Below are 27,992 nucleotides of genomic sequence, written 5' to 3'. Positions count from 1 at the left end.
AGCTGGATTTCACTGTGTGAAATGGCAAAATCCACTTGCAAATGATCATTAAACTGTATTAAAAGCAGGCTGAAAGTACATTATTCAGCATGTGTGAAAGCGCCCAAAGTCTAGTTGCGCACCGGTGACCCGACATGAGTCATGCCCCGAGTTGGACGCCAGTGCCAGAAACAGAAAGAGCCGTACGTCCAATTGGGAGCCCTCAAAAGCGGGGGAACCCCAGATGTGGCTCTCTCTCTCCCACTTGACTGCTCACGACGGCTCTTCGTGGTACTTCAGCCATGTAAACAGCTTTTCGGGAGGCTGAGGCAACCGTCCGGTGGGCCACAACACTCCTCACAGGTTGTGAAGCACCGCGCAGTCAGGGCTTGCTCTCCTCTCTTCCGTCCTGCCTTGAAGGGACCTCACCATTATTTCTTCCACTGGGCAGCGTTCCGTTAATTCAGTGATCAATCGTTTTAAAAAAGACACGTACAGCACGGCCACGAATAAAGCCCAAAGTACTCAATGTCTCTTTCAAAACACATAAAACTCTTCACTGGGGGTTGCTGTTTTTCTCCTCGGATTTCAGCTGTGTCAGTCAGTTGCAACAAAACACAACCAAAACAAGACCGTTCTTCTGGCAGTGCAAAGACGTACGGATTTATTGCGGCTGAATCTTTTGTGGATGGGAGCCGACCAGTGTGCTAATCTTTCACGGGCCATCAGGGAGGGCTTGGGCTGTTTCCTTTGACACATTTCTCAAACAGCAAATTGGGTTAACTGTTAGGTTTAATCTGCAGCGCCCACTCCTGGGGAACAGCGGCCTTTTATGCATGGCTGTTTCCTTCGCGGTCACCCCTCCGGCGTCTGTCATCCGGAGAGCACCACCTGGAAGCTGACAACCCTAGGAGAACTGCTGCTATTCCTTTTCTTTGGGGTAGAATTTTCCCCTTTGCTTTGTAAAAAGTAAAATGAACCTGGGACTATTAAACAATCATCATTTGGAACAATTAAATGATACATCCCTTTTTGTACTTTCCCCACCCATGACCCCACATGCTCTCAAGCCACCCTTCCCGGCCCTGAGGACTAGAAATTTGCCATTTTTTAAAAGAAAGAGAGAGAAACTGCTCAGATTCTCAGGATATTGCATTCAATGGTTGATACTTATTCTCCCGTCTGCCCAAAGTGTACACAGAAAAAATGCACGCAAGTTTCCTCAAGAGCAACTTCATGCAATACCATAGATTGCTTTTTTTTCATGGGTGGGGGGTTGACAATTTCTGAAAGCAATAAGACACATGAGATGGAAATAACTTGATTTCCCCCCTCCTGATTATTTTTTCTTTCTCTCTTTTTGTTCTTGTTATAGGTTCTTCCAGCTGCAGACATGGGCCTGGATCCAAACAACTGTGAAATTAATTGGACGAGTGGGGGGGATGTTTTTCTAACAACCGCCTCCTCCCTCCCCCCGTGTCCTCAGGAGAGCTGCTCCTGAAACTGAGAACATTCAGTAGTCGTTTGCAACATGGGATTTGGAGAAAGGGAGGAGGGAGCCAAGCACTTGGCAGGGAAAACACACAAGCCCCTCACATGAGCCAGGAGAAAAGGCGAAGTAGGAACATTTAAAGAAATAAGTCATAGAATCATAGAGTTGGAAGGGGCCGTATATGCCATCTACTCCAATGCAGGATCAGCCTAGAGCCGTGTTGGCGAACCTACGGCACGCGTGCCAAGTCCGGCATGCAGAGCTCTCTCTGCGGGCACGCGCCCACCACCCAGCTGGGCGGCGGGGGCTTTGAACCGCGAAGTGCTGCGTGCAGGCAGCGAGGCAAGGTTCAAAGCCCGCCCCTTCCCTGGACTGCCCACCGCCCAGCTGGGCAGTCCAGGGAAGGGGCGGGCTTTGAACCACGCCATGCTGCTTGCAGGCAGTGCAGTGTGGTTCAAAGCCCAAGGGACTGGCCAGCTGGGCGGCGGGGGCTTTGAACCGCGCCGCGCTGCCTGCCCCCCCACCGCCCCCCTCCTGAGCAGTCCTGGCCCCGGAGAGGGCCAGGCTTGCTTTCCCCGCCGCCGCCCCTCTCCCGTGCGATCCTGGCCCCGGAGAGGGTCAGGTTCGCTTTCCCTGCTGCCTCCCCCTCTCCCGTGCGATCCTGGCCCAGGAGAGGGCCAGGCTCGCTTTTCCCGCCGCCCCCCTCTCCAGTGCGATCCTGGCCCCGGAGAGGGAGGGGACAGGCTCGCTTTCCCCGCCGCCCCCCCTCTCCTGGGCACAATCAGGCTGCCGCTTTCTTCTCCCCCCCCCCCATGCAGGCCAGGTCTACTCATTGGTTTCTATGCACATAGACCTGGTCTCCTTGGGGGGGGGGGTCTCAGTCAGGAAGACAGGTCTACTGCCATGCAAACCAATGGGTAGACCTGGCCTCCGTGGGGGGGGGGGACCCATCTCCATCCGGAGGCCAGCTCTACCCATTGGTTTGCATGACAGTAGACCTGGCCTCCTGACTGAGACCCATGGAGGCCAAGTCTACCCATTGGTTTCTATAGAAACCAATGGGTAGACCTGGCCTCCCTGACGGGGGAAGCTTCTCAATGGGGATTCCTCCCACCCCCACGGAGGCCACCCATCTTCAAAGCCCTCCCCCCTTCCCTGGACTGCCCGCCGCCCAGCTGTTGGCACTCTGTGATGAATACGTGGGTTTTGGGTTGCAGTTTGGGCACTCGGTCTCTAAAAGGTTTGCCATCACTGGCCTAGAGCATCCCTGACAAGTGTTTGTCCAGCCTCTGCTTGAAGACTGCCAGTGAGGGGGAGCTCATTGCCTCCCTAGGCAGCTGGTTCCACTGTTGAGCAACTCCTACTGTAAAAAAAATTCTTCCTAATATCCATCCGGTACCTTTCTGCCCACAATTTAAACCCATTATTGTGAGTCCTATCATCATCTGCTGCCAACAGGAACAGCTCCCTACCTTCCTCTAAGTGACATCCCTTCAAATACTTAAATCAATAAGCTCCCTGGATTCTGGCCAGGGAGTGAGAATTCCCCAGTTCAAATAGGATTTCTCTTAAAAGGAGTCACGTTCTCAGTAAACTGCCCACATACAGGCTTAGGTGAAGGAAGGGCTAGACTTGGGGAGGGGCTGTGGCTCAGCGGAAGAGCCTGTGATTTGCAAGCAGAAGGTCCCAGGTTCAATCTCCGGCACCTCCACTTAGAAGGACGAGGCAGGAGGTGACATGAAAAACCTCAGCTTGAGACCCTGGAGAACTGCTGCTAGTCTGAGTAGACAATACTGGCTTTGATGGAGTGAGGGTTTGATTCAGTAGAAGGCAGCTTCTATTGTTTGGGGAGGGGCTGTTGCTCAGCAGTAGAGCATCTGCTTGGCATGCAGAAAGTCCTGGGTTCAATCCTGGCATTTCCAATTAGTATAACCAGGCAGTACATGGTGTGAAAGACCTAAGCCTGAGACCGTGGATTGCAGCTGTCAGTAGACAATACTGACAGTCTGAGTAGACCAGTGATAGCGAACCTTTTAGAGACTGAGTGCCCAAACTGCTACCCCAAACCCACTTATTTATCGCAAAGTGCCAACACAGCAATTTAACCTGAATACTGAGGTTTCCTCCCAGCTGGGCGGCGGGGAGTCCAGGGAAGGGGTGGGTGGGTTACTCCCAGCTGGGCGGCGGGGAGTCCAGGGAAGGCAGACGCCATGGCTGCTAAACTTACCTGAGCGTGCCCACAGAGAGGGCTCGGCGTGCCAAGTCCGGCACGCGTGCCATAGGTTCGCCAACACGGGAGTAGACAATACCGGCTTTGATGGACCGAGGGTCTGATTTAGTAGAAGGCAGCTTCATGTGTGTTGTTCAGTAATAGAGCATCTGCTTGGCATGCAGAAGGTTCCAGGTTCAATCCCTGGCACTTCCAGTTAGAACAACCAGGCAGTAGGTGATGTGAAAGACGGTAGCCTCAGACCCTGGAGAATGGCTGCCAGTCTGAGTAGGCCAAGGGACTGATTCAGCAGAAGGCAGTTTCATGGGATGCAATTTAGAGAATACAATGCAAACCAAGCATCCTGCCGAAAGCAAGAACATGGCCGGCAGAAACCAAAGGTCCGGCACTCCATGGTATTTGGGTGAAGTTGCTTTTAAGGAGGCCCTCCGTGCTTGGCCAGCTCAACTTTGAACCCTAGGTTGTCACAAGTTGGAGCACACACTGAACGAGGGTGTTTCAGCTCACGGGCTGCACCCTAGAATACTCACTGCTCGGAGCTTCCAGGTCGGATTCCAGTTTCTCAATCCAAGCTAGGACGTTGGTTTCGGTGATGGACTGACCGGAAGGAAACGCAAACACCTTGCCTCCTGAATGGGGGTTGACCCAAATGAGGAGAGGCAAGGGAGGAAGAGGGCTTCCGAAATAGACCTTCAGGATCCCTCTGCCCACAGGGGTGTTCTCGCTGTGTGCAGAAGATGAGCAGAGTCAAGGGTCAGTTCTAACCCACGGGACTCCCCTCTGCGCTCCCCCCCCCCCCCGGTTACTGAGGTGGCACCCTGATTTTCAGCTGCAAGTATTTTTGTTTCATTCGAGGCTGCAGCTGCTTAACCAAGTTAAAGGACAGGCAGAGGGTTTATTCTGAATTCCGAAAATACCGTGCTCCCAGGGAAACTAGAATCAGGGTGGTTGGTTTTGCTAGGTATTTCTTAGAAACACAGATTTGGAAGGGACCACCAGGGACTTCTAGTCCAACCCCCAGCACAATGCAGAAAATTCACAACTACCTCCCCCACACACATACCCCCAGTGACCCCCTACTCCATGCCCAGAAGATGGCCAAGATGCTCACCCTCTCATGATCTGTCTAAGGTCATAGAATCAGCATTGCTGATTTTTGTAACAATAAAATTACAGTTTTCATTTTGAATGTTTCTTATTCATGAAAAGGGCCCCTTGCAGTATACACGCTTCCTCCCCCTTCAAAGTTCATATTTTTGTCTCTCCCTTCAGCTATACTGGAAGGGAGATATAAAAAGATACCCTATGGTGAACGTTTATGCCCTTGTTCTGATGGGAGCACAGAGACCCTTGAACATGTCATTTTTGACTGCAAAATATATAATAAAATAAGAGAAGACATTTCCCTTGTAATAGCTGGCTACCCAGGGAGAATTAGAGCAACTCGTCTTTCTAACATGCTCTCAGATAAGGACACCGAGCTAACCTTTAAAATGGCCAAATTTGGATGGCGAGTAATGAAGACTAGGCGAGCATGGGTCGAGCCTAATGGATGAGTGTTTTTATATTTATATATGGACTGTAACTGTATTTTATTTAAGTTTAGTTTTTAATGGTTCTCTTATGATTATGTTTGACAAGTATTTATTGATGTATTATTCTTTTATTATGTATAAGTTTTTATTGTTGGTCTTGGACCGTATTAAACTAAATCAATCAATCATATTTTTGAAGATGTCAAGGTTCTCTATGGGAACCAAACCAGCTCACCTAAAAGGGTTTCTGCATGGACAGAGGGATCTTATCTTTTGAGAAATAAGTTATCTTGTTGAAAGTTGTTAAAATTTCCTTAAATAATATGTTCAGCTGAAGTTCTCCAGTAGGGCAATAATATGAGGGTATTAACTCAGGATAGCCCAATCTTGGAAGCTCAGGGAAGTAGGGGAGACCACCAAGGAAGTTCAGGGTTGCTCCGCAGAGGCAGGCAATGGCAAACCCACTTCTGCTCATCTCTTGCCTTGAAAACCCAAGGGGTCGCCCTAAGTCAGCCAAAACTTGTTGGCACTTTCCATTATGCATGCTACCTGGACAGGATCAGAAAAGTTGGTCACTGTGTCTCAAAAGGAAGGCCAACGGGGGCCCAGCGCATGCTTACAGGTTCAGCCAGCAGGAGAGGAAGGATTTGTGGTTCTCCTCTCTGGCCAAAAGCCTCATTTCTTTTTCATCGGCTTGTTTCAAAGCACCACTGCTGAACAAGATGAGCAAGGGCTTCTGTAACTGGAAGTACTCCGGCAGATTTCCTACTGTGATTTCCGGCTGTAACATAAGAAAATAAAATACGGAGGTGGCGACATTGACACCTAACCCAGAGAAAGCGTCTGCATTTTTTTTAATGCATTGCATGCTTGTTTTTCCATGTGGCAGTGACAGAAGTCAGACCTGCCCAATTTCTCCTGTCAGCCGCTAAAAAACTCATGAGCTCTTTCCAAAGCTGCGGGACATGTGCGCATACACACCCCACCGGCGGCTGAAAGAAATGCAACTGAGAAACCTTTCGAGCAGATAGCCGAAGCAGAAATTGCACTCACGAACGGGTCCATTAATGCACGTCGGATGACTTCAGCCACATCCTGGGTGCTACTTTTGGAGAGGTGGATGACATTCCTCTTTGAGCTTTCTGGCCTCACTAGCAGCAGGGCTGGAAGAGGAACCTTGTATTTCTGGGCACTGGAAGAAAAAAAAACAATGACCAGGAGATGCATTTCAAAAACCCATTAAAGCACATGAACGGCACACAGAAGCCCTTGAAATCAGAGACAGATGGGGGCCTGGAAAACCAGCGCTGTTCTGCAACATCACAACACTTAAACCACCTTAAAACTAGCTTGAGGCCCAATCCACATGTGCCACTTAAAAGAGATTTTCCCAGACCTTTTCTTGCTCTTGGCGCAGCCATGTAAAGAGCGGGAAGGACAATCTAAAAGCCGGTTCTGGTTGTTTGAAATTATCTGTTCTTTCTTTAATCTTATCACAGAAGTGGTCTGCTCTTTCCTTCCACTGGCCTTGGACTGGCATGATCCTGCATCCAATCCTTGTTCAGACATGAAGCTCAAAAGACAACCTGGGCCTCCTCAGTACCTCTCAGCCGCCCCTGCCTCGCAGGGTTGTTTTGAGGATAAAATGGCAAACCCTGGTGTGAGGCTCCGAGCTCCTTAGGAGAAGGGCGGGGTGCAGATAACGCTCAGTCAGTACAGATTTGGTATAACGAGGGAGAGCCAGAAAGGGGCTTCTGCACCGACCTTGTCCCAGAGGGCCATGCCCCTGAACTCATGTGGGGCTGTCGAACAAACACCTCCTCATGAGCAACAGTGAACAGTGAATTCTGACACGTGGTCCCAATGGGCAATTTCAGACGGGTGGATCCTGTTGGAGAATTTGGGGGTTGAACCACAGGCTCCCCGGTCAGGGGCCAAACAAGCTATCAATGGATGCTCAGCATGGTGTAGTGGTTAAGAGCGATGGTTTGGAGCGGTGGACTCTGATCTGGAGAACCGGGTTTGATTCCCTACTCCTCCACATGAGCAACGGAGGCTAATCTGGTGAACTAGATTTGTTTCCCCACTCCTACACACAAAGCCAGCTAGGTGACCTTGGGCTAATCACAGTTCTCTTAGCCCCACCTACCTCACAGGGTGTCTGTTGTGGGGAGGGGTGGGGATGGTGATTGTAAACCGGTTTGATTCTCCCTTAAGTGGCAGAGAAAGTCGGCATATAAAAACCAACTCTTCTTCTTCAGCCCAAGGTGGTATAAGCCCTTGTGATTGGTGGGCAATATGAAGCGTCTGGATTGCCCGGGCATGGACTGAAAAGAGTTTTGCTGCCTGACTCTGGCTGATCAACAAACCAGGACTTTCGGGCTGCTTTATTCCATCTTCAGCCCGTGACCTTGGGGGACCCCCGAGCTGCAGAACACCCCTATTGCACCTGGATGGGGTTGCAGACATCCACAGCCTCATGAACGCATGAAGCTGCCTTATACTGAATCATACCCTTCAAGGTCAGTATTGCCTGCTCTGACTGGCAGCAGCTCTCCAGCATCTCAGGTGGAGATTATTTATGTCGCCTCCCACCTGGTCCTTTTAACTGGAGATGCCAGGGATCGAACTTGGGACCTTGTGGATGCAGAGCAGATGCTCTGCCACTGAGCCACAGCCCCTCCTCAACAGTCCCACCAACCAGGCCATTCAAGGCTCCCACACAGCCATGCTCAGCGCGAGGACGCAGCCAACCTACACAACTGAAGCGTCGTCTCCACTGTAGATCCCTGTCATTACGTGTCCGTTTAGGGCCTCCGCGGCTTCAACAAAAGACTCTTTTGCTGTCAAAACACAAGAAACAACTCAGGAATATGCCAAATAAATATACCAAATAAGAGCAACGTGTTACACCAGAGAGTCTGTACAAGCTACAAAATGTAGCAAAGGTAGTTGTGAACACAGGAAGCTGCCTACTACTGGATCAGACCATTGGTCCATCAAAGTCAGTATTGTCTACTCAGACCAGCAGAGGCTCTCCAGGGTCTTGAGAGCCAGCGTGGTATAGTGGTTAAGAGCGGTGGTTTGGAGCGGTGGACTCTGATCTGGAGAACTGGGTTTGATTCTCTCACTCCTCCACGAGTGGCGGAGGCTAATCTGGTGAACTGGATTTGTTTCTCCGCTCCTGCACATGAAGCCAGCTGGGTGACCTTGGGCCAGTCACAGCTCTCTCAGCCCCACCTACCTCACTGGGTGTCTGTTATGGGGAGGGGAAGGGAAGGTGATTATAAGCCGGTTTGATTCTTCCTTAAGTGGTAGAGGAAGTCAGCATATAAAAACCAACTCTTCTTCTTCGGCAGAGGTCTTCTGCCTCACTACCACCTGGTCCATTTAGCTGGCAATGCCAGGGGTTAAACCTGGGACCTTCTGCATGCCTATCAGATGCTCTACCACTAAACCATGGCCCCTCCCTCAATCTGAAGTATCTTCGAGGCTTGGGAATGATTTGAGGTGTGGTGGTTAGAGTGGTGAGCTAGGACTGGGTTCAAATTCCCCACTCAGTGATGAAACTCACTGGGTGACCTTTGGCCAGTTGCTTTCTCTCAACCTGACCTACCCTGCAGGGCTGTTGTGAGAATAACATGGGGAAGGAGACAGCTGTCGATATGGTATGATTCTTCACTGCAGGTAGGGAGGTGACCTATTTTTAGTCCCCTATATTGGGGGGGGGGACTGTCAGAGAAAGATTTAGGTCTTGATGAAGGAGACGGCTACTCGTACAAAGTGGCTACGTGCTTTTCAGCAGGGAAGCACTTTCACCTCACGTTTCAATCAGGCCAGAGTCAGTCAGTTCAACAAAAGCAGCTCCATCTGGGGGTAATTTGCCCAGCCACATACTTTCGAGGCAAAAAAGGCCATCCATTTGCCAATTTCCGGAATTAGTGTAATTGCATCCCCCCCACCTTTTCCAGACCTCCCCACCCCTTCTCGACAGCTGCAAGCTCCCTCCAGCAAAAGGGCTCGGGGGCCGACCTTCCAAATGGGTCTGTAATGGAGTTCTGCAGTTCATTATCAAATGTGATGACATTGCTGGCAGAAGCCAATCTGATATTTCTTCCCTCTGTCACAGAAAAGATAAAACCAGGCCTGGATGAGAGACCATAGCCTCCCTCTCCTCCCAGGCGTGTCTAGGGTTGCCAACCTCCAGGTACTATCTGGAGATCTGCTGTTACAACTGATCTCCAGCCAATAGGGATCAGTTCACCTGGAGAAAATAGCCGCTTTGGCAATTGGACTCTGTGGCATTGTAGTCCCTCCCCTCCCCAAACCCCGCCCTCCTCAGGCTCCGCCCCAAAAATCTCCAGGTATTTCCCAACTAGGTGCTGGCAACCCTAGGTGTGTCAGACCCTGGCCCTTCCTAGCCTGACTTTCTGCATTAGGATTCTGCAAGAACGGCTCGCCAGATGCCTCTGGAAAGTTTACATGCCAGGCATAAAAGTCAGTGCCTGTCCCTGCTGATTGTCCCTAGTGTCTGGTATTCAGAGGTACACTGCCTCTGACCGTGGAGGTTCCATTTAGCTATCATAAGCCACGAAGAGTTCTGCTTTACAGGAATTTGTCTGATTCTCTTTTTCAGCCCCTCTCTAACAGGGAAATAACTTGACAGGGCTGTTGTGGAGTTCCTACGTCACTTTTCTGCAGTTAATACATGTCCGTGAAAGGCTGACAAAGCTGTATCAAACACAGGACTTACCATTGTGCGTGCTGGAGTCAAATAATCCCAGAATGGAGACGCCAGGAGACGGAGGCAGGGATTTGCTGCTTAAATATTCTTCCACTTCTGCAGGGCTTGTCAGCCTTACAGGGCCAGAGGTTCGGCTTCTGCAGATGTAAATTGGACACCAGGTTGAAGACTGGAGAGCCAATGTAGTGTAGAGGCTAGAATGTCGTACTGGGATGTGGGAGACCCATGGTGCAGAGTCTTTTAGAGGGTAGCTATGTCAGTCTGAAGTAGAACAGCTAGATTCGAGTCCTGGAGCACCTTACAGACTGAGAAGATTTGGGGGGTATAGGCTTTTGAGAGTCAAAGCACCTTTTGTCAAACCTGACAAATCTTTGTTATCTGACGAAGGTAGCTTTGGCCTTTTATGCAGGGATGTTTCCCCGCGGTCACCCCGCCGACTGCTTCGGGGCTTCCTTTCAGTTATGCATGCCTCTTCCGCCCGTCAGAGGTCGCCTCGCTCTCCCCATGCGTTTTGCCCGTGTTTTTTTGGATGCTGTTTTAGCCAGAATCTGGATAATGGCAGGCAAAACACACGGGGAAAGCGAGGCAACCTCTGATTGGCAGAAAAAGGCATGCCTAATCAAAAGGAAGCCCCAAAGCAATCAGCAGGGTTGACCACAGGGAAACGTCCCTACGTGGTGTAGTGGTTAAGAGCAGTGGTTTGGAGCGGTGGAGTCTGATCTGGAGGTTTGATTCCCCCCTCCTCCACATGAGTGGTGGATGCTAATCTGGTGAACCAGGTTGGTTTCCCCACTCCTACAAATGAAGCCAGCTGGGTAACCTTGGACCAGTCACAGCTCTCTTAGAGCTCTCTCAGCCCCACCTACCTCACAGGGTGTCTGTTGTGGGGAGGGGAAGGGAAGGTGATGGTAAGCCGTTTTTAGTCTCCCTTAACTGGCAGAGAAAGTCAGCGTATAAAAACCAACTCTTCATCTTCTTCTTTGACTCTCGAAAGCCCTACACCCCCAAAATCTTCTAGGCCTCTAAGGTGCTCCTGGACTCAAATCCTAGTGCAGAATGTTGATTTTTAAATGTTTAAAATTTTTGTAGCAAGCCCAGAATATAAACAGTTCTGGCTTCTCTCCAGAATCCTGAGAACTAGAAACTTGGACTAGCTAGTAATTTTAAGTGAGGGCCAAGGTTCTAAAGGAGGCCAATTTCGATGGAGAACACATGAACACATGAAGCTCCCTTATACTGAATGATGCCCTCGGTCCATCAAAGTCAGTCTTGGCTACTCAGACCGGCAGCGGCTCTCCAGGGTCTTTCACATCTCCAGGGTCTTTCACATCACCTACTTGCCTGGTCCCTTTTACTGGAGATGCTGGGGATTGAACCTGGGACCTTCTGCATGCCAAGCAGATGCTCTGCCACTGAGCCACGCCCCCCATAGGCACACACCCCTTTGTACGTCAAGGAGTGACAGCGGACCATGCGATCACATGTGTAGTTATGCACAGCACGGCTGTCTTGGACACTGTTGTTCCATCCCCCACCCCACCCCTGCAAGCACATGCTCTGTGATCACGCCCACACCCCCTATTATGTCCTCTCAGCCACTCACAGCTTGATGAACCTCAGAGCCTCCTCTGTGTCCCACATCCTGGAGTAGGTCAGTGATCTGCCTCCCTTTTCGTACGTCTTGATGGTGGGGAACTGGGTGACGTTTTGTTGGGTGCAAACGTGTGGCCAGTCCCAGCAGTTGACCCTTGCCAGCGAGACCCCAGGCGTCCCTGGAAAAACAAACAAACTCCAAAATAAGAAGCCCATCAGCATTCAGATTTTACTACTGGGAGGTGGTGAACTCCCCCTCTCTGGCCTTCTTCAAGCAGCGGCTGGACAAAACACCTGCCAGGGATGCTCTAGGCTGATCCTGCATTGAGCAGGGGGTTGGATTAGATGGCCTCTATGGCACCTTCCAACTCTATGATTCCATGATCCTATGATTCTATTAAGAAGGATTTCATTGAACTACGCTTACTTGTGGAATCTAAATACAACCTGAGTTCCCCCCCCCCTCATTAATCTTTGACTTAGAGTTGCCAGCTCCGGGTTGGGAAATACCTGGAGATTTGGGGGGTGGAGCCTGAAGAAGGCTGGGTTTGGAAAGGGGAGGGACTTCAATGGGGTACAGCTCTATAGAGTCCACCTTCCAAAGCGGCCATTTTCTCCAGGTGAATGGATCTCTATCGGCTGGAGATCAGTTGTAATAGCAGGAGCTCTCCAGCTAGTACCTGGAGGATGGCAACCCTACCCAAGGACCACGGCTTCTGTTCATTGCTTTCTGTACGAACTAGCAGGCAGCTGTTCCTCCCATGATGGATTGCTGCCCGGCTTCTTTTCTGCCAGGAGGAGGTCAACGGGGGTCAGCAAGGGGGCTCCCAGAACCACTAGTAGGGTTGCCAACCTCCAGGTACTAGATAAATAAGAACCAGCACGCAGCTCAAATTTGCAAAAAGTATTGAACAGTTATAATCAAATATTATACAATACAGCGACTACAATAGTGAGGTGTAAGCAAGAAAAAACAACATACAAAAAATGTACAAGGACAACAACAACAACAATAGACAGAGATATTGTCGAAGGCTTTCACGGTCAGAGTTCATCAGTTCTTGTAGGTTATCCGGGCTGTGTGACCATGGTAATGTGCTAATCGTTGTCCTGTAAGTATCAAGGTAATGTGCTAATTAGTGTGCTAATTAACAATGTGCTAATTGAGATACCACGCCATAATTAGCACATTACCTTGATACTTACAGGACAATGATTAGCACATTACCGTTGATTCTTTTGCAGGACAATGACTCAGTTCAAACCCAAACCCAACCCCCTTCTGACTATATTTATTTTTCCAGCATATTGCAACAGAAGAGTTGACTAGTTCCCATCAGGGATTCAAAGTGTAGCAGTATCCATTTCAGTTACCTAACTAGCTAAATAGCAAACCGGTGTGTGTTAAAAGAGCATTGTCCTAATCAATTACGTTTTAAAGCAACAGTGCACGGTTTATTTGAAACTCTTCTGTTGCAATATGCTGGAAAAATAACTTTATTACAAGTTGTACCCCTCTGGGGAATTTGTCAATTGTCCTGATATTGGAATTTCTTATTGAAAAATATATATATATGAGAACTACAGAATTGCAAATAAGAATGAAACCGTGAGATTTACAGAAATTTGTAAAAAAATATTTATTATATTAAGCTGTAACTGTTATAGTTAGGGAATTTAAGATTGGAAGTGGGACTGTTGAAGAATCCGAAACGACTGTATCCCCTTCTACTTCGTCTTGGTACCAGCATTGGGCCTTTCTTCTTGTTTCTCCTTGATAACATCGAATGGAACATAGGTGGAATTTTATGGTCAGCGTCTAAAGGACTCACATATATTATACAGGACATTGTTTTGTATATATTAGAATAGAATATAACTTTGTTCGTATATAGTTGTATCATTGTAGCACTCAATACATGTGTGCAAATGGCTGTACATTCTTGGTTCTGTGCTAATTTCCAAACCTTGAGGTATGAGTACAGAGGTGTTTGCCATAAGTCGGCTGCGACTTAAGGGCACTTTACACACACACAGACACACACAGTATTAATAAATGGCAAGTGCATAGATAGTAGAATACAAGGTATAGAAAAGATTCCTTTACATCACTGTAGATCTTCACTGTGTGATTGAAGGTAAGCCACAGCCGCCATTTTGTGACAGCCCTTTTCTATACCTTGTATTCTGTCTATGACCTTGCCGTTTATTAATATTAGTGGTTGGATACACAATATTGTTTTGTGGATTTTGTGGCCATCGTTGCGGTCACTTCTTGTCCATTGTTCTATACGGCACGAGTATCAATTTTGACTTCACCACCTGGAGTAGGTTGGCAACCCTAGTCGCCATGCTATCCAAGGATGTATATGCCGAGATGCTGTAGTGCTCTGAGCCAACTGCATTTGTGTTACGAGACACTGTTGGCCGGCATCAAGAGTTAACCAACGCACAAGTGACATTTAGAAAGTGGCAGTGAGTAGCTAGGGATGCGAGCTAGGAAGTCCCCTGTTCAAATCCCCCCTCTCCAAGGTGGGCCTCACTCCCTTCCCACCTGCAAAATGGGTGCAATAATAAGGTCAAACAAAAAAGATGACGGCAGCAGCATTTATCCTGCCTGTGTCCCACAGCACCTAATATAATGGGCATGCTCCTCTGATCCTGGAATAGGCATGCATCATGACTAGTAGTTGTTTTGACTAGTAGCCATGGATAATCCTCCCCTCCGTGAACATGTCCACTCCCCTCTTAAAGCATTCCAAGTTGGCAGCCATCACCACATCCTGGGGCAGGGAGTTCCACAATTTAACTATGCGTTGTGTGAAGAAATTGATTCACGCTTCCCTTTGGGATTCTGGCCCAAAACAGGCATGCCGAGAGCACGACCGTTTCCCCACCATCTTCTCCCTCCTAGCCCATCATTTATTAGGAGCCAGTGTGGTGTAATGGTTAGGAGCAGTGGACTCTAATCTGGAGAACTGTGTTTGATTCCCCACTCCTCCACATGAGCAGCGGACTCTAGTGAACCGGGCTGGTTTCCCCACTCCTCCACATGAAGCCAGCTGGGTGACCTTGGGCCAATCACAGTTCTCTCAGCCCCACCTACCTCACAGGGTGTCTGTTGTGGGGAGGGGAAGGGAAGGTGATTGTAAACCAGTTTGAGTCTCCCTTAAGTGGCAGAGAAAGCCGGCATATAAAAACCAACTGTTCTTCATCATCCTCCACAAGGAATCTAGCCACAGAAATCTTTTTTGTGGATGGTGGCTCCAGTACAGATTGGAGCTAGAGCATTGGAGGGCTTTACTGTGCCCCTTCATCACATCGGTAAGCTACAGCAGCTGACGTGTCAACGCATGATGAGGGCATTTGTCGCCATCTAATTCCATCTGATTCTTCCTTAAGTGGTAGAGAAAGTTGGCATATAAAAACCAATTCCTCCAGAGCCAGTGTGGTGTAGAGGTTAAGAGCGATGGTTTGGAGCAGTGGACTCTGATCTGGAGAACTGGGTTTCATGCCCCAACCCTCCATATGAGGCTTCCTCGGGAGGTGGTGAGCTCTCCTTCCCTGGAGGTTATTAAGCAGAGGCTAGATGGCCATCTGTCAGCAATGCTGATTCTATGACCCTAGGCAGATCATGAGAGGGAGGGCACCTCGGCCATCTTCTAGGCATGGAGTAGGGGGTCACTGGGGATGTGGGGGGGAGGTAGTTGTGAAATTCCTGCATTGTGCAGGGGGTTGGACTAGATGACCCTGGTGGTCCCTTCCAACTCTATGATTCTATGATCTGCCGCCAATCCATTATCAAGACACCGGCTTCTAAAAGCCTCCTTGCCTCTTGATCTAATAACTCCTCTTTCCCCTCCAGCGAGTCATTATTTACGTCGCGCTCAAGGATGCAAGTGAGCTGGGGTCCGCGCCGTGTCATTTCAAAACGGCAGAGATCTTTTTTAATTGTGATAACCGTTTTATTATAAAAGCCCCTCTGATTATTAGCACTCCACGGACAATTCTTCAATATTTAAAGGATGGAAAAAAGTCTCAGGCCTCTTATTTCAAAAAATATAAGCTCGTGTATGTTCTATAGCTGTTATGGTCTTGTCAACGTCAGAAAGGGGTCTTCGGGGTGCTCGGGGTTCTTCCCTTCTCCCTGGCTCCTGTTTTTCTTTTTTAACCCCGGGGTGAAGGGGAGGGATTCCCCCCCCCTTTAGGAAGTCATGCCGAAGTACGTGGCCGCACTCCTGTGAGTGCTTTCATGCACCTGTTATACATAAGGGTCAGCGTCACACTCAAGGCCGTCCACACCTCCATGACGCCCACGCTGGTGCGCTTCCTCTTCCTCCTGAGGCGCTCGGCTTCAACGACACCCTTCTGCAGAAGCCCTTCACCAAGGAGACCATGATCCCTTTGGCCTTGCTTGTCATGTGCTTCTTGGACCGTTGCAGTTGTCTCAGGATCTCAGCATCGTTCAAGGAGGGAGGGGCTGGGTTCTTATTGTCGCTCTTCCCTGGCTTTTTTGCCACCGCTTTGGGTCCGGCCGGCACCCTTCGCTTGAAGCCGCCTTCCTTTTTCACAGGCTGAGTCTTCCCACGCTTGGCTTCCCCTCCCTGCGGTGTCGAGGCGTTTTTCTTTCTTCTCAGTGTCGCAGGCATGGCTTCAGTCTGCTTCATCTCTAGGCGCCTGCCTGATCGCAAGTGTCCGGACCTTGCCCGAGGCACACAAATATACTGTCCAGTACGCAAATGTCAGACCATTTCTCAGCTTGGCGACTGGATGGCCTGGACAAAGCAAGCTGGTCCCATTGTGATGCGAGTTGTACAGGCCCAGGTACTTCACAATGAGGGTCGATAAAATACTCCCTCCTGTCTGAAATTGAGGAGGATTGCCACCTACACTCTGTTAGAAGAAGTAGAGAGCCAGCATAGCATAATGGTTAAGAGCAGTGGACTCTGATCTGGAGAACCGGGTTTGATTCCCCACTCTTCCACATGAGTAACGGGCACTAATCTGGTGGACTTCCCCCCCCCACTCCTCCACATGAAGCCAGCTGGGTGACCTTGGGCCAGTCACAGCTCTGTTAGAGCTCTCTCAACCCCACCTACCTCACAGGGTTGTCTTTGTGGGGAGGGAAAGGGAAGGTGATTGTAAGCCGGTTTGATTCTTCCTTATGGGGTAGAGAAAGTCGGCATATAATAACCAACTCTTCTTCTAGAAAATACCAAGAGTCCGGTAGCACTTTAAAGACGAACAAAATTAGTGGCAGGGTATGAGCTTTCGTGAGCCACAGCTCACTTCTTCAGATACAGCTAGGATGTGATTCCATCTGTTCTTAAGTATCCTGAATTATCCTGTACTACAACTAATAATGAAGACAATGCATTATCCGGGACTTTCTAGAGATCTGGGATTCCTGTCTTGTTACCCAATCCTGATTTCTCCATGCCTACTACCCTTCTGCATATCATACCTAATCCAATCACGCCTGCTAATGCCATTTACTTGCTGTTGACATTTACATTGCCATTGTGTGTCTCATTCACTCATCTCTACTTAAGGTTAGATGGACTCACATTCTAGCTGTATCTGAAGAAATGAGCTGTGGCTCACGAAAGCCCTGCCAGAAATTTTGTTAGCCTTTAAGGTGCTACGGGACTCCCGCTCTTTTCTACCACTCGTGACAGACTAACCCATTGTTAGAAGAAGGGAGGTGACACGTAGAAAGCTGCAGGAACTTTTATATAACTGTTGCAGAGTGTTGATTTCTGTCCATCAACTTCTTCTACATGGTCATCTACCACTTAAAATAACTGTAATATTAACCTATATCCTTTCATTCATTGAATTCTTATCATCCACTAGAATAGAGAATAAAACGGCTGCTATCATACTGCCCTTTGCACAAATCTATGGTGAGACCACACTTACTCCAAAGTTTAAATCATTTATGGGATATTGGGATACTTATATCATTTGGGATGTCATGTATTTTGGGTTTAATGTTTACATAGAATACTCCAGATTTATAAATAATTTATACATAATCCTGCTACTGCTAAATACCCATGGATCTCTCTCATTAATTCTGGTAAAGCTCCTTTTGGGTTTACAGTTAGTATTGCCAATCATCAGCAAACATGTTGTTCTTGTGTATCTGACCACTTACTTCTAGACCTCTAATATTCTTGTTAGTTTATATGAAGAAGAGTTGTTTTTTATAGGCCGACTTTCTCTACCACTTAAGGGAGAATCAAACTGGCTTACAATCACCTTCCCTTCCCCTCCCCACAACAGACACCCTGTGAGGTAGGTGAGGCTGAGAGAGCTCTAAGAGAACTGTGACTAGCCCAAGGTCACCCAGCTGGCTTCATGTGGAGGAGTGGGCTAATTCACCAAATTAGCCTCTGCTGCTCATGTGGAGGAGTGGGGAATCGAACCTGGTTCTCCAGATTAAAGTCCACCACTCCAGACCACCACTCTCAACCACTACACCACACTGGCTCTCAGGAACGAGGTAGAGCCCAACTGACCTCCTTAAGAATCATAAAACATCACAAAAGTGGGAAGGGATTAGAAAGGGATTTCTAACCCCAATCAAGGGGTTAGAAAAGACTCCCAACTGCCCGTCGGCACAGGAGTACCCCACAGATCCTCCACCCTGCATGCCACAAACAGAGGGAAAAGGGGCTGCAGGAGCAAACAAAAATAGTAGGTGTCGTCCACTTCGTCAGCCTTTTTTTCCGTGATGAGTTGGGGAAGCGCAAACTCTTGATGTGGCCATTTACATAAGAACATAAGAAAGGCCCTGCTGGATCAGACCAAGGCCCATCAAGTCCAGCAGTCTGTTCACACAGTGGCCAACCAGGTGCCTTTAGGAAGCCACTAACAAGACAAGTGCAGCAGCACCATCCTGCCTGTGTTCCACAGCACCCAAACTAATAGGCATGCTTCTCTGATACTAGAGAGAATAGGTATGCAGCATTACCAGTATCCATTCTAACTAATAGCCATGAATACCCCTCTCCTCCATGAATATGTCTACTCCCCTCTTAAAGCCTTCCAAGTTGGATTTAAATCGTGTTCTTAAATTTGTGACTCTTTTTTATGTATTTTTATAATTGTGGTTTTACTTATATTGTTTTTATCATGTTTCTGTCAATAGTTTTATTTATATTGTCAGACACTGTGAGTTCCTCAAGGAAGAAAGGCAGCAAATGGCGGGATTGCAATGGGATAGATTTCATTGGCACACCGCCTGTCATGCGTACGAACTGTTGTGTGCTCATTGGACAACTTACGGCAGGGGTATCGAACTCATTTGTTACGAGGGCCAGATATGACATAAATGTCACTTGGTCGGGCCGGGCCTCTGCTGGTGAGTCTGCAGTGAGTTTGCCAGCCCAGATCAGGCCACCTCGGCTGGCTCGGATAAAAACTCTCAAGGGGCTGGATCTGGTCCGCAGGCCGTATGTTAGTTTGACACCCTGACGAAGGGGGTGAAGAAGTTGATTCTGGCTGCAAGCCCTTGTTTAATTTCAAGCCCTGGGTGAGCAAAGAGCCCCCAGCGATACATTTGTTTATTTATTAGAAGCATTAATTCCTCTTTGGAGTTCTGGGTGGCATACCTATTTCACCACTCCTCCATTTTGTCCTCACAACACCCCTGTGAGGCAGGTCAGGCTCACAAAGTGACTGGCCCAGAGTCACCCAGCTGAGCTTCACAGCCAAGCAGGGATTTGAACCCAAGACTCCCCAAGCCTAGTCTGAAACTTTAACCGCTACACTGCACTAGCTCTCCCTTCATTCGCATCCATACCTTTCAAACGAGCGGCCACCTCTACGTAAGACTGCATCATGACCAGGGAGACAGCTTCCCCTACAACAAGAAAAAACACACACAGAGGATCAGCCATTATTCTGGCGCCGTCCCTGTCCCACAAGTCAAATTTCTGTGCCAGCAAAGACTGGATTTTGCCACCTGTATACATTATTTGCCATGACCTGGAAGTCCCAGGCTGGCCCAACCTCGTCAGATCTTGTAAACTAAGCAGGGTCAGCCCTGGTTTGAACTTAGATGGGAGACCTCTAAGGAAGCCCAGCATTTGCTAAGCTGAGGAAGGCAACGGCAAACCACCTCTGAACATCTTTCGCCTTGAAAACCTTACGCGGTTGCCATAAGTCAGCTGCGACTTGACGGCACACAATTATTATATGGCCCTGACCTGGGTGGCCCAGGCTAGCCAGATCTCGTCAGAACTCAGAAGCTAAGCAGGGTCGGCCCTGGTTAGTACTTGGAAGGGAAATCACTGAGAAGTCCGGGGTTGCTACACAGAGGCAGGCAATGGCAAACCACCTCTGAAAGTCTCCTGCCTTGAAAAACCTACTGGGTTGCCTTCAGTCGGCTGTGACTTGACGGCACTTTCCTTTTTAAAAAAACATTTTTTTAAGAAGAAGAAGAGTTGATTTTTATATGCCCACTTTCTCTACCACTTATGGAAGAATCAAACCTGCTTACAATCCCCTTCCCTTCCCCTCCCCACAACAGAGACCCTGTGAGGTACGTGGGGCTGAGAAAACTCTAAGAGAACTGTGACTAGCCCACGGTCACCCAGCTGGCTTCATGTGGAGGAGTGGGGAATCAAACCCAGTTCTCCAGATTAGAGTCCACCGCTCCAAACCACCCGCTGGCTCTCTTTATTACATCTTAAATATTAACTTTATTACCTCTTAACACTATATTTTAGTATAATATCCACTTTGCATCCAGCTTTCATAAAGTACATTGACTTTAAAATTAAATTCAAAAGGTTAAGAAAGCTCTACGGAGAATAGTTTCATAGGGGAAGGGGGATGGGAAGGATATTTTTAAATTTTTATTATTTTTTCCACCACCATACATTACTCAGATTCAAATGGAGGTGCATAATTTGAATAATTAATCCTGCTAGCCACAGAGAAGAGGAAAAGCACAACTCAAAAAGCCGGCCGCCTCTACCTTCTGAGGTTTCATCAGGCGTGGCCTGTGTATCTTCACTTGCTTATGGACTAGAAGCTTGGGTGTTTAAAAACAAACCTATGGAAACCAAGATTCTCAGGACCTTGAACTCCACACTTAATGCCCTATTCTTTGCTCGCACAGCAATCAGAAAACACAGATTGTACACTGCCCTGAATTCTGAACAGCAGCCCAATAGAAAGACAGCTGTTATACGTTCACTTACAACTGGCATAGAACAGAACCGCCACGGAGTCGGAGTTTGCCAGAGTGGGGCTGAACGACTCTTCCGTCAAGGTCAGGATGTGCTCTAGGGGTAGTTCGTGTCGCCTGTCCCTGACAATAGATTCCACCACCTCATCGTCTTGGATCTCTGCAGGGGAAACAAGCACTCTACAAATTCCAGACAAGCGGTATGCTTTGTGTGACAGAGGAGGAGGAGAAGAAGAAGAGTTGGTTTTTATATGCCTACTTTCTCTACCACTTAAGGGAGACTCAAACCAGCTTACAATCCCCCCTCCCCCCTTCCCCTGTGAGGTAGGTGGGGCTGAGAGAGCTCTTAATAGAACTGTGACTAGCCCAAGGTCACCCAGCTGGCTTCGTGTGTAGGAGTGGGGAAACAACTCCAGTTCACCAGATTAGCCTCCGCTGCTCATGTGGAGGAGTGGGGAATCAAACCTGGTTCTCCAGATCAGACTCCACCGCTCCCAACCACTGCTCTTAACCACTACACCATGCTGGAGGAGAAGGAGAAGAAGCAGAAGAACGCTATGATAGTTCAAGTACTCCAGAGGGGAAGGGTTGCTAAGGTTACCTTGCTCATAGCTTTCGCCAGCTTCCTCTTCTTCCTCTTCCTCCTCCTCATACTCTGGGATGTGGTCACTCTGTTTACCACTTTCCATCAGCGCAATGATTTCATCCGTGTCCTTCAAGATCAGGTACTTCACTCCCTGCAGAGACAGAGGAAGTCAGGCTGAATTTCTGCTAAAGGGGATTTAAAGGGGGGGGCGTCGGTGGGGATTCGGGGTTCTACCTGACCCCTTAGCCCTTGAACGGAGCCACAGAATGGAAAGGTTACCATTGCATCTAGTGCATTTTTACCACACCCCTCTTCCAAGGAGCTCAGGATGGTGTTAAACAACGATCCTAGGACCATATGACCCTGATACTACAGCAATTACACCAGCAACCGATCTGCTCCCAGGCCCAATTCAAGGTGTTGGTTTGGACCTTTAAAGCCCTACAAGGCTTGGGAGTGGCATAAGGGAGGGGCTGTGGCTCAGCATCTGCTTGGCATGCAAAAGGTCCCAGGTTCAATCCCGGACATCTCCAGTTAAAGGGACTAGGCAAGTAGGGGTTGTGAAAGACCTCTGCCTGAGACCCTGGAGAGCCGCTGCAGGTCTGAGTAGACAATACTGACTTTGATGGACCAAGGGTCTGATTCAGTATAAGGCAGCTTCATGTGTATCTGAAGGACTGTCTTCTTCCATACATCCCTGCCTGGGAATTGAGATCACAGGGAGGGGCCCTCCTGAGTATCCAAAGAAGCTCATCTGGTGGGTGCATGTGAGAGGGCCTTTTCGGTGGCAGCCCCATGATTATAGAACAACTTCCCCGGAGAGGTGCACCTGGCCCTCTCACTGTCGATCTTCAGCAGGCAGTTGAAGACAGTTTTATTTAGGACTCCGCTTGACCGATTTGGTTAGTTTATTGACAGTCCTAACTAGAATTTTAAGTTGTATTTTTTTTGTGTTTTTATCACTGCTGTATTTACATGGTTTTTACTGGGGTTTTGCAATCATTTTATTCATACAGTAAGCTGCCTTGAGTTACACCAGGGAACAGGTGGCTAATAAATGTTTTAAGGCAATAAATAAAAACATAGAAACACTAAGCTGGAAGGTGTCCCAAGGGTCATCTAGTCCAACCTTCAGAAGAACGCAGGAAATTCATAACAAACCACCACCACCCCACTAACCTCAGCTGCTGTCTTGATGGCCACGTTATACCGGAGAAGGAAGTCCAAACCTGCAACACCCCTTTGGAAACAGAAATTGGATGTTAGACTGTGGAGTGCAGGATTCGAGCAACTGCCTCCCATCTTGGGCTTACAGGTAAACCTGTGTCTGTGCTGTTCTGCTTCCGGAGGGGCCCCCATACAACCCAACACACCTGTTGTCAAAAAATTAATCTGTTGTGTAGGAAAAAAAACAGCAGGCCAGAGGAAAACCTTCTGTTTACTTACTGAGGAGATTTACAGGCTGCCTCTAGAGCAGTGGTTCCCAACCTTTTTTTGACCAGGGACCACTAGGACTTTTTTGTTCGGTGCAGGGACCCCAAGGTTCAAAATAAAAATTCAGAGAATTTGAAAATAAACTTTAATCATAACTGTTAGTTAAACATTAAACTTAGAATAATATTTGAATACATATTTTTATAATAGAGAACTTTTAATTGAAAATATTAATTTATTATGGGTTTATAACTTTGTTTCGTGGACCTCCATGGACCCCCGGTTGGGAACCAGTGCTCTAGAGACTCACTTGAGGCAGCTAACCAAGAAAAACCAACACTAAAAGCACAAGCCATAAAAACCATAAAAACAACAATGAAAAATAAAAAACAGACAAACATAAAACTGGGGAAATTACTCCCACGTGCGTGTCAAGTGCCGTCAAGCCACAGGTGAATGACTTGCTTGAGGCAGCTAACCAAGTTAAAAAAAAAACACAATAAAAGCACAAGACAGAAAATCATAAAAACAACAATAAAAAATAAAAAGCAGACACAAAATTGGGGACAATGCTCCCACATGTGTGTAAAATGCCGTCAAGTCACAGCTGACTTATGGTGACCCATTAGGATTTAAGGCAAGAGACTAACAGAGGTGGTTTGCCCGGGCCTTCCTCTGCACAGCAACCCTGGACTTCCTTGGTGGTCTCCCATCCAAATACTAACCAGGGCTGACCCTGCTTAGCTTCTGAGATCTGACGAGATCAGGCTAGCTTAGGCCATCCAGGTCAGGGCCAATACCCCCATAAAGGGTCACAAACCACAACCAGAAATTAAAAGCAGTCGCTACAAAACAGTAATTATGCAGATTTTTAAAAAGAGCTATAAAAGGATAATATAAAGCTCCAATTAAAAGCTGAGGTAGAAAGGAAAATGTTTGACCTGGCACCTCGGGGACAGTAATGTAGGGCCAGGTGAGCTTCAAAGGGGTAGGCTTGACAGCCAGTGTGCTGTAGTGGTTAAAGTATCAGATTAGGATCTGGACGACCCAGGTTCAAATCCCCGCTCCGCCATCGAAGCTGGTTCCCCATGTGGAACATGGCATCACAGCACCACCTGGTGGCAACTGCCAAAATACAACAGTCCTTCAGTCAAGACAATTTCAGAGGGCCCGAGATCAGTGGTTTTAGGTAGGGTGACCCACAAGTCCAAATCTTTGTAATATGGTGACCAGTGTGGTGTAGCGATAAAGAGCGGTGGACTCTAATCTGCAGAACCGGGTTCGATACCCCACTCCTCCACACGCAGCCTGCTGGGTGACCTTGGGCCAGTCACAGTTCTCTCGGAACTCTCTCAGCCCCACCTACCTCACAGGATGTCTGTTGTGGGGAGGGGGAGGGAAGGTGATTGTAAGCCAGTTTGAGTCTCCTTAAAGGTAGAGAAAATCGAGGTGTAAAAAACCAAGGATTTTTGGAGCCTTAGGCAAACTCTGATCTTGGCACCCGTCTAGTTCAACATTGCATTTTCTATAGCAGCTAACCAGATGTTTTTGAGAAACCAGCAAACCTTGCACCAAAGGGTGCAGCTGCCCCCACTGTGAACCCCAAGCAAGGGGCATTCCGACATGCGCATATGGAGGTTACCTTCCGGCCTCTGACATCCCTTTCCTTCCCCATGACTCCCTCTAATCTCCCCTAAGAGTCTAAGAAACTTGCTCTACCAACCATCAGGACGTGTTTCACTTGATCAACACGGAAGAAAAAATACCAACTAATAAATACTCTTTCCAGGGTCAGATCTTGGTTTCCAAAATATAAAAGAGAGTAATAAACAAAGCAAATAAATAAATAAACCGCCTCGGATCGTCCCTTGCCTTGAAAACCCTAAGGGGCCGCCATAAGTCACCTGCAACTCGATGGCCCTTTCCACCACCCTCTCCCTGCCCACCCCTTACCTCGACAAGAGGACCACCCCCGCTTTCCCCAGCAATCTCCAGGCCACAAATTCAGCTGTCCTTCTGTCCGCCTCCAGGGTTTCTTTCTGCGTGAGAATGAAGATCAGCGGAAGGCCGAGCTGGAGGTGAGCAGTCGAGACCTTCTCCGGATCTGCCGTGACCTCCATCTGGAGAAGAGGATTTCAACACAAGCCCCTTTTAGCTGGTTCAAACCAAAGCACAGTTGCGAGCACAGGGGGCCGTGCTGGATTTAACTGGGGCAAAACAAGCAGCTGTGGTCAAGGATAATTCCAGAAAGTCAGAACGGGGCCCTTTGTGTGGCCACAGCTCAGTTCCATAAACCTTAAGAGGCACACTGCAGCTTGCAGTTAAATATCCACCATGTGCCCAACGACACCCTGAACTCCTTAGAGAAAGGGAACTAAAACCACAAGAGAGAGAGATTCCAGTCTGTTTGGCTCAGTTCATTGCAATGTTGTGAAGACTTTTAAGAGTGACAATTGCATAATAGGTCCACCCACAATAAAAGCCACATCAACATATGAACGTCTACTGAATCAGACTCCCTTGGTCCATCAAGGTCAGTGGTTCTCCAGAGTCTCAAGCAGAGGTCTTTCACATCACCTACTGCCTGGTCCTTTCAGCTGGAGATGCTGGGGATCGAACCTGGGCCCTTCTGCACGCATGCCAAGCCCTTCCCCAGGGACTCAGTGGAAGAGAACCTGCTTGGCATGCAGAAGGTCCCAGGTTCCATCCCCGGCGTCTCCAGTTAAAAGAACCTGATAGTAGATGATGTGAAAGACCCCTGCCTGAGACTCTGGAGAGCAACCCAAGGCCGCTACATGTATTCTTCTAGCATTATTTGAGGAGAGGCCGTGGCTCAGTGGTAGAGCATCTGCTTGGCATGCAGGTCCCAGGTTCAATCCCCGGCATCTCCAGTTAAAATGGCCGGGTAAGCGGTGATGTGAAAGACTTCAGCCTGAGACCCTGGAGAGCTGCTGCCGGTCTGAGTAGACAATACTGACTTCGAAGGATCAAGGATCTGATTCAACGTAACACAGCTTCATAGATGAGGAAGGGTGTGATAAAAAGGTAGCAGACAGAGAGACAAAGTTGGGGCATCTGAGTGGGACACCTTGATTTATTTGCAAGCCTAGCTTAACCCATACAGGGTTCATTTTCTGACCAAAATGGTAGGGTAAACCAGACTTGGGGTGCTGCTCACTGACCAAGATCGTTTGGGGGCAGGCCTCTCCTCCCCATCCTTCCTAAGCCCGAACCCTTTTTCTGTCCCTGCTCATCACACCCCTTCTGACAAACTCCTGTTCTGGTATGCCACAAAGCAAACGCAACTATGTGAGTGAGGGGCCCAGAAGTGGGGTGACGGTTGTTGCCACTACCACCCGTACCACCAGCGGCTCCCCCATCAGCTTCAGGAACTTGTGGACGTTCAGCGTGGTCAGCGGCTGCTCCATCAGTGTCCTGCGGCACGGCTGGCCCGGATCGGCGGCCATCTTGCAGTGGCAGAAAAAGAGTTTTGAGGGTGGTATGTCAGACTCTTCGTCACTGCAGGGGGGAAAAACAATGTTCCGCCAACCTGGAAGGCTTTAAAAGGGGAATGGACAGAGTCATGGAGGACGGGGCTATCAATGGAGACTGGTCATGACGGATATCTACTCCCTCCGGTACCAGAGGCAGCGTGCCTCTTTAAATCAGTCGCTGGGGAGCATGGGCGGGAGGATGGTGTTGCAGTCATACTTCTTAAGAACATAAGAAAGGCCCTGCTGGATCAGACCAAGGCCCATCAAGTCCAGCAGTCTGTTCACACAGTGGCCAACCAGGTGCCTCTAGGAAGCCCACAAGCAAGACGACTGCAGCAGCACTCATCCTGCCTGTGTTCCACCGCACCCAAAATAATAGGCATGCTCCTCTGATCCTGGACAGGATAGGTCTGCATCATGACTGGTATCCATTTTAACTAGTAGCCATGAATACCCCTTTCCTCCATGAACATGTCCACTCCCCTCTTAAAGCCCTCCAAGCTGGCAGCCATCACCACATCCTGGGGCAGGGAGTTCCACAATTTAACTATGCGTTGTGTGAAAAAATACTTCCTTTTATCTGTTTTGAATCTCTCACCCTCCAACTTTAGCAGATGACCCCATGTTCTAGTATTATGGGAGAGGGAGAAAAGCTTCTCCCTGTCCACTCTCTCCAAACCATGCATAATTTTATAGACCTCTATCATGTCTCCCCTCAGCCGCCTTCTTGTGGGCTTCCTAGAGGCAGCTGGTTGGCCACAGTGTGAGACAGGATGCTGGACTAGATGGACCACTGGCAGCAGGTCTCTTCTGATGTTCTTATGAAGGCCTCGGCCTCTATGTCCAGTAGTTGGCCCACCAGAGGAACTCATTGGCCACAGTGTGGGACGGGATGCTGGACTAGAGCTCTCTCAGCCTCAACTACCTCACAAGGTGCCTGTTGTGGGGAAGGTGATGGTAAGCAGCTTTGAGACTTGGTTCTTGTAGGTTATCCGGGCTGTGTAACCACGGTTACACAGCCCGGATAACCTACAAGAACCAATGAACTCTGACCGTGAAAGCCTTCGACAATATTTTTAAAGCTTTGAGACTTCTTTTGGTAGAGAAACACGGGGTATAAAAACCAACTCTTCTTCTAGATGGACCACTGGGTCTGATCTTCTGATGTTTTTACGAAGGCCTCGCACTCTATGCCCTGTTGTTGGTCCTCCAAAGGAACTGGTTGGCCACTGTGTGAGACAGAATGCTGGGCTAGATGGACCCTCACTGGTCTGACCCAACAGGGCTGATGTTCTTGTAAAGCCACTGCAACCAAAATAGGAGGCTTGTGGCATCCTGAAGACCAGCATGGTTTTATTCGAACTTAACATTTTACAAACCAGCCAGTCCAAGATTTTTCATGCTAGAATAAAAGCATCCTTGCCTTTAAGGGGTCACAAGGCTCCCATTTCTTTCTGCACTGTATTTCCTAAGCAGCATTAAACTCTCTTTCTGACACAGGCCAGCAGGTTCCCAGGCTGGAAATAAGAAAAAGGCACAGCCTCCCAAACGTAAGATTGCCTCGCAGGGACTCTGCCTGAGCATCACTTTAAAGAGCCAATAGGCTTGAGAAGCGGGAGGCTTGCTTAGTCTCCAGTCAGCGCTCACCATGGGCGAGCAGGCGAGTGATACGCTGCAAGCCTCGGCTGGAGACCTTGAGAGAT

At 48.6% G+C, this 27,992-nt stretch overlaps 2 protein-coding genes across 2 annotated transcripts in view; one reads left to right on the top strand and one right to left on the bottom strand.

Moving 5' to 3' along the window:
- TXNDC16 (thioredoxin domain containing 16) overlaps positions 1 to 27,992 on the bottom strand; it is a 44,620-nt gene that overhangs the window by 3,000 nt on the left and 13,628 nt on the right. Inside the window, exons 8-19 of the mRNA XM_056851137.1 lie at positions 26,158 to 26,314; positions 24,749 to 24,915; positions 22,541 to 22,601; positions 21,377 to 21,512; positions 20,789 to 20,935; positions 19,384 to 19,443; positions 11,584 to 11,752; positions 9,990 to 10,117; positions 7,995 to 8,079; positions 6,290 to 6,428; positions 5,857 to 6,017; positions 4,232 to 4,425 (exon numbers count right to left, since the gene is read on the bottom strand). Coding sequence (XP_056707115.1) covers positions 4,232 to 4,425; positions 5,857 to 6,017; positions 6,290 to 6,428; positions 7,995 to 8,079; positions 9,990 to 10,117; positions 11,584 to 11,752; positions 19,384 to 19,443; positions 20,789 to 20,935; positions 21,377 to 21,512; positions 22,541 to 22,601; positions 24,749 to 24,915; positions 26,158 to 26,314 — 1,604 coding nt within the window. The remainder of the gene's footprint in view (positions 1 to 4,231; positions 4,426 to 5,856; positions 6,018 to 6,289; positions 6,429 to 7,994; positions 8,080 to 9,989; positions 10,118 to 11,583; positions 11,753 to 19,383; positions 19,444 to 20,788; positions 20,936 to 21,376; positions 21,513 to 22,540; positions 22,602 to 24,748; positions 24,916 to 26,157; positions 26,315 to 27,992) is intronic.
- PSMC6 (proteasome 26S subunit, ATPase 6) overlaps positions 8,593 to 27,992 on the top strand; it is a 126,286-nt gene continuing 106,886 nt past the window's right edge. Inside the window, exon 1 of the mRNA XM_056852082.1 lies at positions 8,593 to 8,596. The gene's annotated coding sequence lies outside the window, so the exon portion shown is untranslated. The remainder of the gene's footprint in view (positions 8,597 to 27,992) is intronic.

The sequence above is a fragment of the Euleptes europaea genome, chromosome 6 (genome assembly GCF_029931775.1).
Source record: "Euleptes europaea isolate rEulEur1 chromosome 6, rEulEur1.hap1, whole genome shotgun sequence".
Taxonomy (NCBI): Eukaryota; Metazoa; Chordata; class Lepidosauria; order Squamata; family Sphaerodactylidae; genus Euleptes; species Euleptes europaea.
This window is presented reverse-complemented; position numbering and strand designations above follow the sequence as displayed.